General features: G+C 37.1%; 3 protein-coding genes across 4 annotated transcripts; 2 read left to right on the plus strand and 1 right to left on the minus strand.

Moving 5' to 3' along the window:
- The first annotated feature begins 252 nt into the window (after positions 1 to 252).
- LOC141830085 (putative membrane protein At1g16860) lies at positions 253 to 4,699 on the plus strand. The gene is made up of 4 exons (XM_074717567.1): positions 253 to 672; positions 1,779 to 1,934; positions 4,034 to 4,245; positions 4,324 to 4,699. Exons 1-4 carry the CDS (start codon positions 364 to 366, stop codon positions 4,514 to 4,516), a joined length of 870 nt encoding a protein of 289 aa, XP_074573668.1. The 5' UTR covers positions 253 to 363; the 3' UTR covers positions 4,517 to 4,699.
- Positions 4,700 to 5,216: 517 nt separating this feature from the next.
- LOC141829670 (uncharacterized) lies at positions 5,217 to 8,002 on the plus strand. Its single transcript, XM_074717196.1, has 3 exons — positions 5,217 to 5,576; positions 5,773 to 6,865; positions 7,844 to 8,002. The coding sequence occupies exons 1-3, from the start codon at positions 5,217 to 5,219 to the stop codon at positions 7,921 to 7,923; spliced, it is 1,533 nt and encodes a 510-aa protein (XP_074573297.1). The 3' UTR covers positions 7,924 to 8,002.
- Position 8,003: 1 nt separating this feature from the next.
- On the minus strand, positions 8,004 to 12,471 carry LOC141829669 (uncharacterized). 2 transcript variants are annotated; one of them, XM_074717195.1, is made up of 9 exons: positions 11,986 to 12,471; positions 11,219 to 11,350; positions 10,955 to 11,078; positions 9,947 to 10,047; positions 9,637 to 9,831; positions 9,296 to 9,372; positions 9,058 to 9,193; positions 8,493 to 8,696; positions 8,004 to 8,257 (listed from the first exon to the last, which is right to left on the minus strand). In XM_074717195.1, exons 1-9 carry the CDS (start codon positions 12,469 to 12,471, stop codon positions 8,198 to 8,200), a joined length of 1,515 nt encoding a protein of 504 aa, XP_074573296.1. In that variant the 3' UTR covers positions 8,004 to 8,197. The 2 variants fall into 2 exon arrangements, with proteins under 2 accessions (XP_074573296.1, XP_074573294.1); XM_074717193.1 differs by having other exon boundaries at positions 8,006 to 8,257; positions 9,637 to 9,861.
- Positions 12,472 to 13,877: the final 1,406 nt, after the last annotated feature.

Here is a 13,877-nt window from a genome sequence, read left to right on the forward strand (position 1 = left end):
TTCAACTTATTAATATTAAAAAATTATGGATTATTTGTGAATAATATCTATAAAAAAATTTATACACAATATTTATTAATCAAATTTAAAATTAAATAAAAATAAGGATAAGCGAAAGATAAGGATAAACGAAGGGCCAAAGTGAAATTATGACCCTTAACATGTGACGCCACTTTTCTTAAAATATCGAAACGCGAAACAAAATGGAAGCGATCCGCAGTGTACTACTTTGCTGCTTCCTCACTTTCTCCTCCTCTTCTCTTATCGCTGTTGACCGCGGTGGATGCCTGAGGGCGACGTCGATCCGACGGTGGTGGTGGTGGCGGCGGCGGCGGAGGACGTGGAGGAGACGGAGGACGAGAGATGAACGACCTGTCCGCTGCTGTGCTCGCCGACCGGCAGCGGTACTTCGCACCCGTCCCGGCCGCCGTACCCCGTGTCCTCATCCCGCTTTTCCTTGCCAGCATCGGCGTTTCCATATTCATCCTCGTCGTCGTCCACAACGCCGCCCTCATCGTCTCTGTCCTGGTCGTGGCCGCGCTCGTCTTGGGTTTATTTGTTTGGAATGCCAGCGCCCACCGAAGGAGTTTGGCAATCCGCCTTTTCCTCGAACAGTTTCCGGAAACCGATCTTGTAAAAGCCAACGACGGCCAGCTCGTCAAGGTCACTGGGGTAATAATGCCTCCTTATCTTTAGTTTTCCCCTTTTTATTTTGTGATAGCTTGAATGTTCTGTGTTTACAACTTCATGTTTGTTTTGGGGTCTCCATCTCGCTGAACATCACACGTCTTAGCTAATGCGTCTTTTGTATTAGTACAGGTTTTGAACCTTTTTTTTTTTTTTGACTATGGCTGTGAATAATAATCTTGCATCCCAAATTTATGAAGCCGATTGAAGGATGAAAATGGGGTATGTCAGCATGAATCAGAGTTCACATTTCTGTGCTGCATATGTGATACTCATTACCAATATAAATCTTTTCGTATTGGTGAGAAATGGATTATTAGTAAGAAGATTTGTGATAGATTGAATGATGTGCCCCGTTACAAATCCTTACAAAACAGTTAGTGAGATGAATAAATCAAAAGTTATCTTTGACTATTTTTTTTTTTACTTTACCTATTTATGTCATACAAATAATCTTTGCTATTTGCACAACTGTGATATATCTGGGGACGTTTATTCTGAACACTTTGGCATAATTTCTACCTAGCATCAATGAATGAATGCAATATTTTCTCTTTTTTGTTGTATAAAAAAATATTCATGTTTGAAGTTGGTGGTGTGCGTCCTGGCAAGACTGTAAATGGAACCCAAGTGGTGCAGGGATGGGGCTACACATAATTTGTGTGCATAAAAGTGCGGGAAACTGTTAGCTTGAGGCAGGGCAGGGTAGGGCACAAGAGTGGGGCTGGATGAGGTTATTTTGCCTTCTCCAGCCCATTTGGTCTTTCTTTTCTGATCAAGTTTTTTTTTTGAGGGATTACATTTATCTTGAAAAGTTTGAAACCATTTCATCATCCAAAATGCTTTATGCAGTAATAGTCATTGGTATGGCTCTATTTTCTCGTGATAAAACTAGTCCATTGAAGGAAACAAAACGTACACTTCTGGTAAACTGGAAGAGCCTTATGATCAAGCATTTGACATATTCATTTTAGGTATCTAACTTTGAATTGACAGTTTGATACTTTCTCACATAGGATTTCTTTGACGTTGAAACTATAAGAAATGTTGGTTGCTTATGATATTTTCTCTCTTTTTCCCCATTGTCTTAGTTTGCTTCTTGTGGAGATTTCTCTCTCGAATCTTCATATGAAAAAGCTGGAAGATGTGTTTACACATCAACCGTCTTGTATGAATATCGTGGGTGCCAGTTAAAACAAGCACGTCTTAACCCTAGATGCTTCCAGTGGAATTTAGCTTATGTTGAGGTATGCTCATCAGTACTATTCAGTATCTTCAAATATTTCTCAGACTTGCGTCCTTTCCAAATTTTATCCAGAAAAAGAATAACTTTTATCCTTACTTTATTTTATCGTTTCAAAGCTGTTTAACCCTAAAATTTATCAGAATGGTACATAAAATACTAGAGTCCAAGCTGATATGAGATCTACTTAAATGACAAGAGTACGAATCTTGTAGCACATTAAGTTGTGAGGACTTGCCAAGTTAATTAGTTGCAAAAAACTTATACAATCTCCCTCGGTGAGTTGTCAGATTATAATGTTGATATTAGTTGATGGTGCTAACCTTTCTTACTTCTATGTCTATGTTATTAAGTGTGAGAGTTGCTTAATTGATTTTTTTTGTTGTAGAGATCTTTAGCACATAGATATCAAATGATGAGCCATATCTTGAAACTTTGGGAAAATGTTATTGGGAAAAGACTAAGAGATTTTGAAAATCAATTTGTTTCATGTCTAGAACAAGATCAATCAGTGCTATTCATATAATAAATCAACTAATGAAAACAATATAGATTTGACTCAGAAAAAGCTTATCATACAATCATTAGGTAGCTGTTGTGTTGAGCTTTGGAGAAGATAGGACGTATTGTAATTATGTTGATTCAATAAAGGGCATGTATGATAATGTGGTAAATAGTTTTTTTCTTGGGATCTTTACAAATGATTTTTATTTTAATTGTAGGTTTATCTAGAGTCAACTTGTAAGTTCCTATCTTTTAATGTTGTTACTAGATGAACTCACCAATGATATTCATGATAAATCTCCTTAACGAGTGGTATTTGTAGGCTAAGTTGTGCAGATTGATGAGAGTTTAAATAAATATAACTAAACTTGTAGGTTAAGTAGGATTAAGCCTAAATATAAAATACAATTTCATGCACAATTTGAAATATTGTGTCATTTGAATTGGTAAGACTAATCATTTCTGCCAATCTTGACATGGAATACAACGAGATATTGACTGTAAGCTTCTTCTTCTTTCCTCCTGATCATTGCCAATTTACAACATGTATGAGAAAGAATGTGATCTTAAACATTATTTCATTGTTAAGAAAGAATTGAGATCAATGAATATGAAATTCTTGTACAAATTTTAGATCTATTGAATCTAATATCCACTGGAGATATCATTAATAAGATAAAGAATGGACATTTGAAATTGAGAGGAGTTTTTGAAGGTTTGTGTGATTGTTATATGCGCTGTAAACTAAATTAAAGTTTTATAAGCTTGTGGTACTCACCATACTTTACATTGGACAATAAGGAAACAACACATGCAAAAATTAATGTGATGGAGATGAGAATGCTAAGATGCATGTGTCGGAGGATAGCTATAGTCCCAATGATGATAAACGATAGAAAATATGTTCAAGTTATAAACACGTTGTAATATAACCAATTAAATCTATCGTTAAACTAATTGGATCAATTAGTGTTAAAGGTACAAAGAGTAAAGGGACACCAAAGTAAACTATAATTAAGCAGATAGAAGTCTATGCTACCAACAGTCATTTTTTATGACTTGGTGTTAGACAATCTGGAAACAAAATAAAATGCAAAGATATGGGAATGCTAAGATGAATATCTGAGATTATGGGACTAAGGTTTAAATACTACTATCTGAGAGTGATTACTCTTATAGATTTAAATCATCTTTCTTCTGTGCTCAAGACGTTTGAGATGTGTTGTCTACAAACAGAAAATAGAACAACATCAAAACCTGTGTTCCAACTTCATACACTATTGGAACTTGGAAGCTCATAGAAGGATGGCTGTGGGCTGCAATTGTGACAGATACAAGAAGCATCAGTTTGAACCTATTGCTGCAAACTGGACATCTGTTCGATTCTCGACTTAAGTTGCTTTCAGTCCCACCATTTGAATAGTTTATAGAAAGCAAAGAACAGTAAACCTGTAAAATCCTTGACTATGGAGTTCTATTTTTCATTTTCTATTTGATATTTTTTTCTCCTTTTCACGATAATTGAACAACTACTCTTCTAATGTTTTGATTAGAAATAGTATTGCAATTGTTCTCATGAGGTGTTTGTACCTTGGACAGAGATTGACAGCAGATTTTTACATAACAGATGCCAAATCTGGGATCCGAGCTTTGGTTAAGGCTGGCCACGATTCCAGAGTAATCCCCCTGATTCACGAAAACACACTCGTAAACATAACAGCACCAAATAGAGATCTCTCTTCTACCATGAAGAAATGGCTACAAGGAAGAAAACTTTCTTGTGAAGCCCGTCCGATGCGTCTGGAGGAAGGGTATCGATAAGCTTTTTGACATTAGCACTACCATGGAGTTTAGCTAACATTATTTCTTCAATTCCCCATGACTCTCAGGTACATTAAGGAGGGAACTTGCTTGACTGTGATGGGGATGCTGAACAGAAAGAATGATGTGTTTGTACTTGTTCCACTACCTGAAAGTATTTCCACAAATTGCCTACTGCAAAAATTTCTGCTTCCTGTCGATATTGATGGTCTACTCTTGAAAATCACCCACATGTCCACAAGCAACCTCAGCCTCTTATGAAGAAGCAAGCATTTATGATAATATGTTTCTTCTCTGAGCCTATAATAATTTCACTAACACTTGTAGTCTTTATGTATTGTATCTGTGAGATCCCATTTAAGTCAGTTCCACATGAAATGTAGGCTAATGAAGAGATTTAATATGATCCGTGTGTTTATCTTGTCTAGATGTGTGAATCATCAGTCCCGGGACATAATTGAGTTAGTTACGACGGAACAGATTTGTTGAAGTGGGCAAGAATCGAATCTCGACAATGCCGAAGTAATGTCCTCTTCCGTCGTGATCAATTGTAATTTTTCGATTTCTTCTCACATATGATCGTATGACTGATCGTGTGAGATTGTTGAGGTGGTGGATTTTATCTCTTTTGCTGAAGTCAATCACTAAATTTTGATTTTATTATCAAGTGAGTTGTTTTTGGTTGGAGTGTTATAAAATTTTGTAATTTTTTCCCCTTTTTACATTTTTTTTAATTTCTAGATTAAAACAAATAAACACAGTTTTGCTAATACTGATATGATAGTTAACAAGTTATGGATAAACCAGAAGGGTGGGAAATTAAAAATCTCAAATATTCAAGGGGTGAAATGATATATTGCGAACTTGCCAAATTGTAAAAAATTGTAGAGTTTTGCGCAAAAGTGCACCCTTTTATTATCACAGCACCTTCGAGGCTTCACTTGGGCATCATCCAGTCGCCATGGCCGTCGGCATGTCTTCGCTCGAATTGGCAGCCTTCCCTTTGTCTTCCTCCGTATCCTCTTCCTCCTCCTACCGCCTCGATCCCTGCCCATCTCCTTTTCTCTCGCTGGCGAAGAGGTGGAGGCGGACTGGCAGGCGGAGCTTCTCCGTCAAGGCGGCGAAGAGGAGGAGAACCGCCCGAAAGGGGCTCCAGCAGAACGCCCAGCTCGACCTGTCTCGGATCCTCAGGACGGAGGCCGCCGTCCTCGGAGTCGAGCGCAAGGCCGGCTCTGCCAAGTTCACCCGCCTCTGGCCCAGAGCAGTGCTTGAGGCGCTTGATAATTCCATATCCGCTAACCAATGGGAATCCGCTCTCAAGGTACTCCAGCCCTAATTTGTTCCTCTTGTCGCTTCATGTTAGATCATTTCCCCTCTTCTGTAGTTGAAAGCTGTCGTTTCCTTCATCTAGGGATTCGATTTGACCGATCTTAATTATTCAGATTTCTGTTGTAATATAACTGATAAGATTGCAGTTCATCTTACTAATGAGATTGTGGGGTTTCTGTACACTATAGATCTTTGGACTGGTTCGTAGACAGCATTGGTATCAGCCAATTTCCCGAACCTATGCAAGGCTATTAACCATGCTGGGCAAGTGTCGTCAACCTGATCATGCAACTTCACTTTTCAGAGTGATGCTTTCTGAGGGCCTCAAACCAACGCTAGATGTTTACACATCACTTGTTGGTGCATATGGTCATAGTGGCCTGTTAGACAAGGCAATTTCTACACTTGAGGAGATGAATGCAATTTCTGATTGCGAACCAGATGCTCATACTTACACAGTCCTCATTAGCGGTTGTTGCAAACTTAGGCACTTCGAGTTGATTCCGCAATTGCTTATGGAAATGTCTTATTTGGGGATCGAGCCAAATACAGTTACTCATAATACCATTATAGATGGTTATGGGAAAGCTAGGATGCTTGAGGAGATGGAGAGTCATTTGTCCAATATGCTTGAGACTGGAAAATGCTTGCCTGACATATATACAATGAATTCTTTTGTTTGGGCTTATGGAAATAATGGAAGGATAGAAGACATGGAAAAGTGGTATGATGAATTTCAGCATATGGGCATCGAGCCTGACATCCAGACGTTCAATATCTTGATCAAGTCGTATGGTAAAGTAGGCATGTTTGAGAAAATGGGGTTGGTTATGAATTTTATGAAGAAACGCTTCTTTTCTCCCGACACAATCACCTTCAATATTATCATAGAATGTTTTGGGAGGGTTGGCAATATTGAGAAGATGGAATATTATTTCCGTTTGATGAAAATTCAGGGAGTCAAGCCTAACTCTGTTACTTACTGCTCGGTAATTAGCGGATACTCGAAAGCTGGTCTTCTGGAGAAGGTTCCTGCAATCATCAGGCAAACGGAGAATACTGATGTTGTATTGGATGCACCTTTCTTCAACAGTGTTATTGCAGCATATGGGCAAGCTAGAGAGTTGAAAATTATGGAAGAAATGTTTGCGCTTATGAAGGAAAAGCATTGTGCGCCTGATAGAGTTACATTTGCAACAATGATCCGAGCATACAGTGATATGGGCATGCATGAGGATTCCAACAAGTTGAAGGACCAAATGCATGCCCTAGAAAGCAAAGGTCTGGTAGTTATTTCATCTCAGATTTAATAATAAGAATTATATCTGTGATTGAGGTTTAGTCATAGAATGTATTTCTTCCTAATTAGCCCTTGCACTTAAATTAATCAATTTATTAAGTTAATGTTCTGGATGCTATTGATAGGAAAAATTAGAGATGAAGGCTATGCTTTAAAGTGTATACTACTGCACTATTGGAAAGAAAGTTGCAAGCAGAGGAGTTCAATTATGAATACTCTCTTATAATGATTTTTGTTAATACAAAAGATGAGAAGAGGTATTTAACTGATTAAGAAATTGAATAATTTGCAAAGTTTGGAAAGACTAGATTGCAAAGTACTTTTATTTACAAGAGCAACTAGTTGGCTCCTGTAGTCTTGGCTTTAACTTAGATACTTTGAACTAGAAAACATGTAGAGAAAGCTCGAGGAGTTTCTTCATGAAGATCATAGGAAGGTTGTATTTACTTACATAATTATAGGGCTTGCTGCAGAGTTCTTTAAAGTAGGTGTAGAACTAAATTAACTTAATTTATTTGCTAATTCATTTCTTTCTAGAACTCTAATTAAATTTCTAAGATGCACAAAAAGTTTTGCCTAGGTAGAGTTTTAGTTATACAGATGCTAGATGGTTCTAGAATTTGGATGATGATGCCATATATGATCGCATTAAAAACAGGCCTTATGTTCTAACCTTTTGATCAACTTCCTAGTTGTTATCCCCACTAATGAGCTTTATGTAAGACCATATCCAAGTCATTTGATCATGTTTAATTATATTAAGTAGATTTTTCTTTGGTCTTCTTTTTTCATATTGCATTTTCAGTTTTAATTGTTATTATGAAACCTGTAGATTGTTTGAACATGCTGATTCCATGATCACTTCCAGACTTGCATCTACTTGCAAGCACAAGTTAAATTTATTTATATATTTTGTCTTGTGGCACACATGCATGACTCTTTCAACTGGTCCAATGCAGGTGAAGAGTGTGCCAATTCAAGGTTGCGCCAATCAGAACCTGCAAGATTTGCTAATTCATTGACAACAAGAACAACTTGATCCGAAGAGTAGCCACTGCAGTGACAACAAGAACATCTTTCAATTACCATCAAATGAACAATTAAATTAAGAGAGGATTTGAGAACGACAATAAAGAATGGGTACAGAGGCTAAACTCAGGTCTCTCCCTCTACCCGAACTCATTTGCTCAAACGTGGATGATAGTCTACAGAAAGGCATCTTCATGGAGGACGGTGTGAAGTAGCAAAGCCACCGTGTTCGAAAAGAATTTTGTCGGTCGGAGTGATTGATAACGAAGTTGGGCATCGGCGTCTCAATCATTCAACTTGCAAACTGCCACAAATTTCTGAACTGCATTGCGGTATTGGGTTCCCTACAGTGTGAAGAAACTTCAGTGTTAGATAATCAAACTAGTGATCTTTAGTATGAACTGAAAATCATTGGATGGGTTTGAAGGGGGCTTATCCAACCTAACTAGTTTTCAGAATCATGTTCATAGTCAGATCAGTTTTACTCCATCCACAATCATACAACTAATAACAGTGGACTGATAGCTAGGACATGACCATACTCAACAAATGCATTGCGAGTCGAGTGATGAGTATTACCTCCCAATATAGTTGTTTGCAGTCGGTGCATTGCCAAAACTCCAGATTCCGGTCGAAGAGGCAGTCAGGAATGACCTGGAATCCCCTTGAAGCCGCGATGGCCTCTTCCAATGTCAGTGGTTTCTGGATGAAGCTTCCGTTGCATTTTGTGCATCTTGACATAAGTTGGTCCTCAGAAATCTTCAATTCGAAGGTCTCAATCACCTGTTAGAAGTAGATAACATCCTTATGAAGTCGATATTAGATTTTTATTAACAAATGAATTACGAAATGAACCCAATTAAGAGAAGTTGATGCCGAGGTTCTAAAATACTTGTGCAAACATATGTAGTATGTCGACTTGTTAAGAATCTATTATCATTCAATATTATCAGGAAAAGTAAATGATCATAGGTATCTTATTTTGTGATCCAAGACATCTTCAAATCACAGAGTATTCTAATGTGAATTGGGTAGAAACTTCTAAAATGCAACTTATAGAAATAGTAAATTGTGCTTTCAAGTAATTAATTAAACTTATTCAAATAACTAACTACTTTGTTGAAAACTCAAATGATGCAAGTACCTCAATTAGTTGGTCATTCTTGAGCAAACTCTTCACCCTGTATACTTGATTCCTTACTAAATACTGATATTTCAAAAGCTTGGCATCTCGTGTTAATAGGACTCTTTTCTCTTTGTATGCTTGATTCAATAAATGTCTGAGAGAGAACAGATGGATAAGAATTATATGCAATGGTGTAGGAGAAAATAGAGCAATAAAACAGTCGCCAGAAGTTAACATCAATGAAAAAAGTACTAACCTTGGATCAGGTTTCTTTAAAGATGGGATAGCAGCATCAATGCCAACACAGCGCAAGTGTCTAGCCAACCCTTCTACCTGTAGATTCAGAAATTAGTAGCAGCACCTTTTGCTAGTCAGGTATATGCAACATAGACTGTAGAAATAAATACAAAGAAGTTAAGTTTAAGATATGATTTACTTGTTTCATGAATGCATGAACATGTTTCTATTTCTCCACACAGAATGCCAACAAGAATAAGGATAGATGAGTGGCATCAGTGTCATGTTGTGAGAGCAGATGACTATCAGAAGTCATAAAATATGCAAAGATAGGAAAGAGTAAGAAAAAAGGTCTCACACCATCACATCACAGAGAAACTTTGGGTTTCCATCACCACCGAAAGATATGTCCCATGGTGGAGGACCTTGCCAATCTTCATCAGAAATCAATTTCTGTGTGTGCTTAACGCGACTGGTTAACCTTTTTTTTTCTCTTCGTCTTGAAGTCCTAGGCCTTTTGTCTGACTCTTGCAGTAGTAATTTATCACCATAGCTCTGGACAATGTTTGAGAGATAATCATCAAGCTGAAATATGAATCCACAAGAAGGCCATGAGGTAAGAGAAACTGATAAATCTAGAAAGGTGAAGCTCCAAAGTCATGGACCTGACCATATCAAGTTCTTCACATGAATTAGGACTTGGTAGTATGTTGGAGAAACTTGATCCTGAAATCATTTCCTTCTCACTGCCGATTGTTGTAGCGCTATTTGCTGGAAATATCATATTAGTTCCCATTCTATGATCACATAAGCTAAAAAAGAACAAAAGATAACTCCATTTTAAAGAATTTTGTGTTGTGCGAAAATACAAGAAAATAAATTATGTTTCCAAAGGACCAAAAAAGTTAGTTGTAAACAGAATCCATTGTTAACACTTAACACTCCATCAAATCAAGTGTTGTGACTCAACCATTTCAAGAACCATCTATCTCTGGCACAGCAAACCCACTAGTTCAAAACATGGCTCTCCTAATAACACGACTGACATGAAACATTATCTAATAAATCTGAAAGTGATAAAAGACAACATGATTATGATAAATGGATTCAATCATATTATCTATTAAACAAAAGGAGAAATTTTCTGAAAGGAGAACATTGTAAGTTTACACTGGTTGCACTACCCTGCATCAGTGTATGCTGTGCAGTCAAATTATAGTGCTTCGAGACTTTAAGATATTTTCAGCAACTGAAGTGTAGTAACTGCTGGTTGACTAAGGTGGTGAATTTGCTCGCTTTTGAGAAAACTGCAGTCCTGATAGAGAGATACCTGGTAGATAGACACAGTATCGAAGGGAGACTGAGGTAGGTGGATGCTTTATACTTATTCATTCATGTTCATTGTAGATAATTCTTCATAAAATATTGTCAGAGTCAGTGTTTCATGGATAATGATACAAACTGGGCAATATATAATTTCACTAAATACAAACAGCAGAAAAGGTATGTGTTTTGAACGTTTAATATCTCATGCTCCACACTCTATGTAATTGTTTTTATTTATGATTGATAACATATTATATTTTATGTGAACTCTTAATCTATGTGGCTACAGATCTACTCCGTAGCACTACCATGTTATATTCCAATAGCCATAACATCTAAAAATGGTACAGACCTTTGGCGAGGATTTTATGTTGGAATACTTCAAATATTTCAAGCAAGTAATATGCATCAGCTGCAGCATATAGTATCTGATCTCGACTTAGAGGACGGCAAGACCAGTCACTGCATTGGAGTTCCTGAACCAAGATATATAATGTCAGCAAACAATAACAACAAAAGTCTAGATGATACTAGAAGTCCAACAAAAGGAAAAAAGGAAAACATAATAAGCTAAAGAATAAACTAGACATTTAGTCAAAAGAATAATTCAACTAACCTTTGATAAGGAAACATTAAGCAGTTCCTTGCAGATGCTTGCTAAACTTTTAATGTTCTTTGGATGTTTCTTCCCCATGTGTTGATTCTTTAGGTGATAGTAAATGCTGGTGATATCTATAAAAGGCTCCACCTATCTCAATGAAATATAGTTAGAAAAAAAAAACGCATTCCTTCAGAACAATGCCAATGTACTTCAACATTCAATGATTAATTTTCTGTACTTGTAGGCTAAATATATGATAACCAACACAAGAAAGGCCATCTCTGTGTATCTTTAAAAATGCACTTTAACTTAAGAAAGAATACAGTTTCTTGTCAAATGGAATACCCATAATTTCACAAATAAGGAAATAATGTCAAACTGAAAGCAGAGTGATGTGTGATGCAGTATGAACATTTGGCCAAGTCAGTGAACTACACTCCTATCACAAGAATGATGAATTTCCTACCAATCTCGAATTTGTTCTCTTCTTTCCACAATTCACTACAAGTATGCAATACATGTATCTACCTGATGCATATCATGTGGCAAAACGTTGCATTCATAGTGTCTGTTCTTTGTACACTTTGGTCCTTTGTAATTTGTATACTTTCACATGTATATTCAAAGCAATTCTACCAGGTTTCCACGATTTTGAGCAAAGTTGTGCATGGCTTGAAAATAACTACTGATGTTCTATGAGTATAATTGTACCCTCATTAAGTTCTATAATAGTCTAAGATCCAGAATTGTATCCATGTTTAGAATAGGTGGAGAAAGATTACTCTATCGAAGCCAGGATCGTATCCTTGAGCAGAGAATGTGGAAGAAAGATAGATCAGATCCTGCTTGAACCTGAACCCAAGCTTGATTACATCCGGCGACTCAAACATATCCCTGAGCGGCTCCCAAAGGGCGTCGAGCGGGACGGAGAGCAAGTCCACCAAAAACACCGGCGAGTCACCGACCCTCGGATCCGTAGGCCTACGGAGGAAACGGCAGGCGATTTGGAGGAGGGACACGGTCGGGAATGACCGAGGGAGGAGGTCAGCGGCGGGGGGCGAATCCCGCCCCAATCCATCGCCAGGTGAAACGTGGTGGTCGCAGCCCACAGATCGGACAGGCTTCCACTCGGCGTCGAGGCCGACGACGGGGCAGCGACGGAGGGACCAGAGGAGGAGCGCGAACTCCGGCGAGTCCACGGCGTCCACCGTGTGGACCTCCAGCGACGACGGAGAACGAGGCGGCGGGTCGGGTTCGAACGGTTCCATTTTTCTCGGCCCGGCTCGCTGCGACTCGAGTAACCCCAATTTATACCGACCCGGTTCAGATGGAACTTGTCCGCGGTCTACTGATTAAACCGGCTATTTATTTTTTTATTTTATTTAACAAATATGTTAATTAATCATTAGAAGGCCCAAAACATATGGGCCGAAAGACCATGTAGGCCCAATCATAGGTACTATCCAAATGGGCCGAATCTATCTAGAGCCGTATCTAGATAACTGATGTTCTATTTATGGATAACTGATCCGTATCTAGACAAATGCAGTAGATCTAGTTGTAGATCCGTAGTTGATATACAACTGTATTATAGTTAATTTCTTCAAATGTTCAACTGTTCAAATCTAAATAAAAAAGAATTAAATAAACACATATTGTATAAACAAAAAGAATCAGACCGGTGTACGGTCATTTCATACATTTATTAAAAACATTTAATCATATGCAAGCTCAGCATCATTATCTCTTCTAACTACACCATCCAATAAAATGCCAAATAAATATAATAGACCAAATTATATTATAATTCATCACCAACCATCCATAATTAATTAATAATTATCACCAAACTCATCATTTTGCCACCCCATTAATTCCAATCATTTGGAGAGTAACTTTTTATCATGTTGTATTAGGATTTTTTTTATTTTAAAAAGGTGCTTTTTAGTATTTAAAAACATCAAATAATATATATTGAGTAATTAAACAATTTTAATAATATTATGTTTTTAATTTCATCTCTTCATTGACTAAGTCAACACGACAATCAAATGATTTGATAAAATTTAAGAGCAAGTTGCTAGGAAAATGATGAAACTTAGGCTTAATTGATCATTTATAGGTCTATAAATGTAATTTTATCATAGTGTCGGCATGATCAAACTACATTAATTCAATCATCATTGTTTTTGTGTTTTCTTAAGTTTTTCTCAAAGAAAACACAAACAAAGTCACAATCCTCTACCTTCCACATGCAACTACTAAACATTTTCAAGTTTAAGTTGGGGCCACCAATGTTTTTCCCTTTGGAAACGGCTACCACTTCATTCGTCCTCTTAAATAGACAAAGTACATGTGTGGCTTTAGATTATGACGATCCAACAAAAATCTCATTATCAGTCAACTTAATTTATAATAATAATAATAATTCAAGTTCCTTGGTACTTAAAATAGTTGTTTTTTGTGGGAATCAATTTACATGAATTTAATTAACATAGAATGATCTGTACATTAATTTTTAAACCAGCCTTTTAATATGATTTGAATGAGTCCACTATCGGCTAGGTTAACTTGCCACGTGATTTTTATTTAAAATTATCTTATTTAATTTTTATTCGCACTTTGAATGATTACTTCTTGTTGGTTTCACACGTACGTTCTCATATACACTTTA

The sequence above is a fragment of the Curcuma longa genome, chromosome 5 (assembly GCF_044706935.1).
Source record: "Curcuma longa cultivar G26 ecotype Majalengka, Jawa Barat chromosome 5, ITB_CL_G26_1.1, whole genome shotgun sequence".
NCBI classification, from domain to species: Eukaryota; Viridiplantae; Streptophyta; class Magnoliopsida; order Zingiberales; family Zingiberaceae; genus Curcuma; species Curcuma longa.

Coding starts and splice junctions, on each gene's coding strand:
- LOC141830085 (XM_074717567.1), top strand. CDS start 364: ATGAACGACCTGTCCGCTGCTGTGCTCGCCGACCGGCAGCGGTACTTC. Junction 673..1,778: donor AGCTCGTCAAGGTCACTGGG/GTAATAATGCCT, acceptor CCATTGTCTTAG/TTTGCTTCTTGTGGAGATTT. Junction 1,935..4,033: donor GGAATTTAGCTTATGTTGAG/GTATGCTCATCA, acceptor TACCTTGGACAG/AGATTGACAGCAGATTTTTA.
- LOC141829670 (XM_074717196.1), top strand. CDS start 5,217: ATGGCCGTCGGCATGTCTTCGCTCGAATTGGCAGCCTTCCCTTTGTCT. Junction 5,577..5,772: donor AATGGGAATCCGCTCTCAAG/GTACTCCAGCCC, acceptor TGTACACTATAG/ATCTTTGGACTGGTTCGTAG. Junction 6,866..7,843: donor GCATGCCCTAGAAAGCAAAG/GTCTGGTAGTTA, acceptor GGTCCAATGCAG/GTGAAGAGTGTGCCAATTCA.
- LOC141829669 (XM_074717193.1), bottom strand. CDS start 12,471: ATGGAACCGTTCGAACCCGACCCGCCGCCTCGTTCTCCGTCGTCGCTG. Junction 9,862..9,946: donor CATGTGAAGAACTTGATATG/GTCAGGTCCATG, acceptor TTCATATTTCAG/CTTGATGATTATCTCTCAAA. Junction 8,258..8,492: donor GCAAACAACTATATTGGGAG/GTAATACTCATC, acceptor TTCACACTGTAG/GGAACCCAATACCGCAATGC.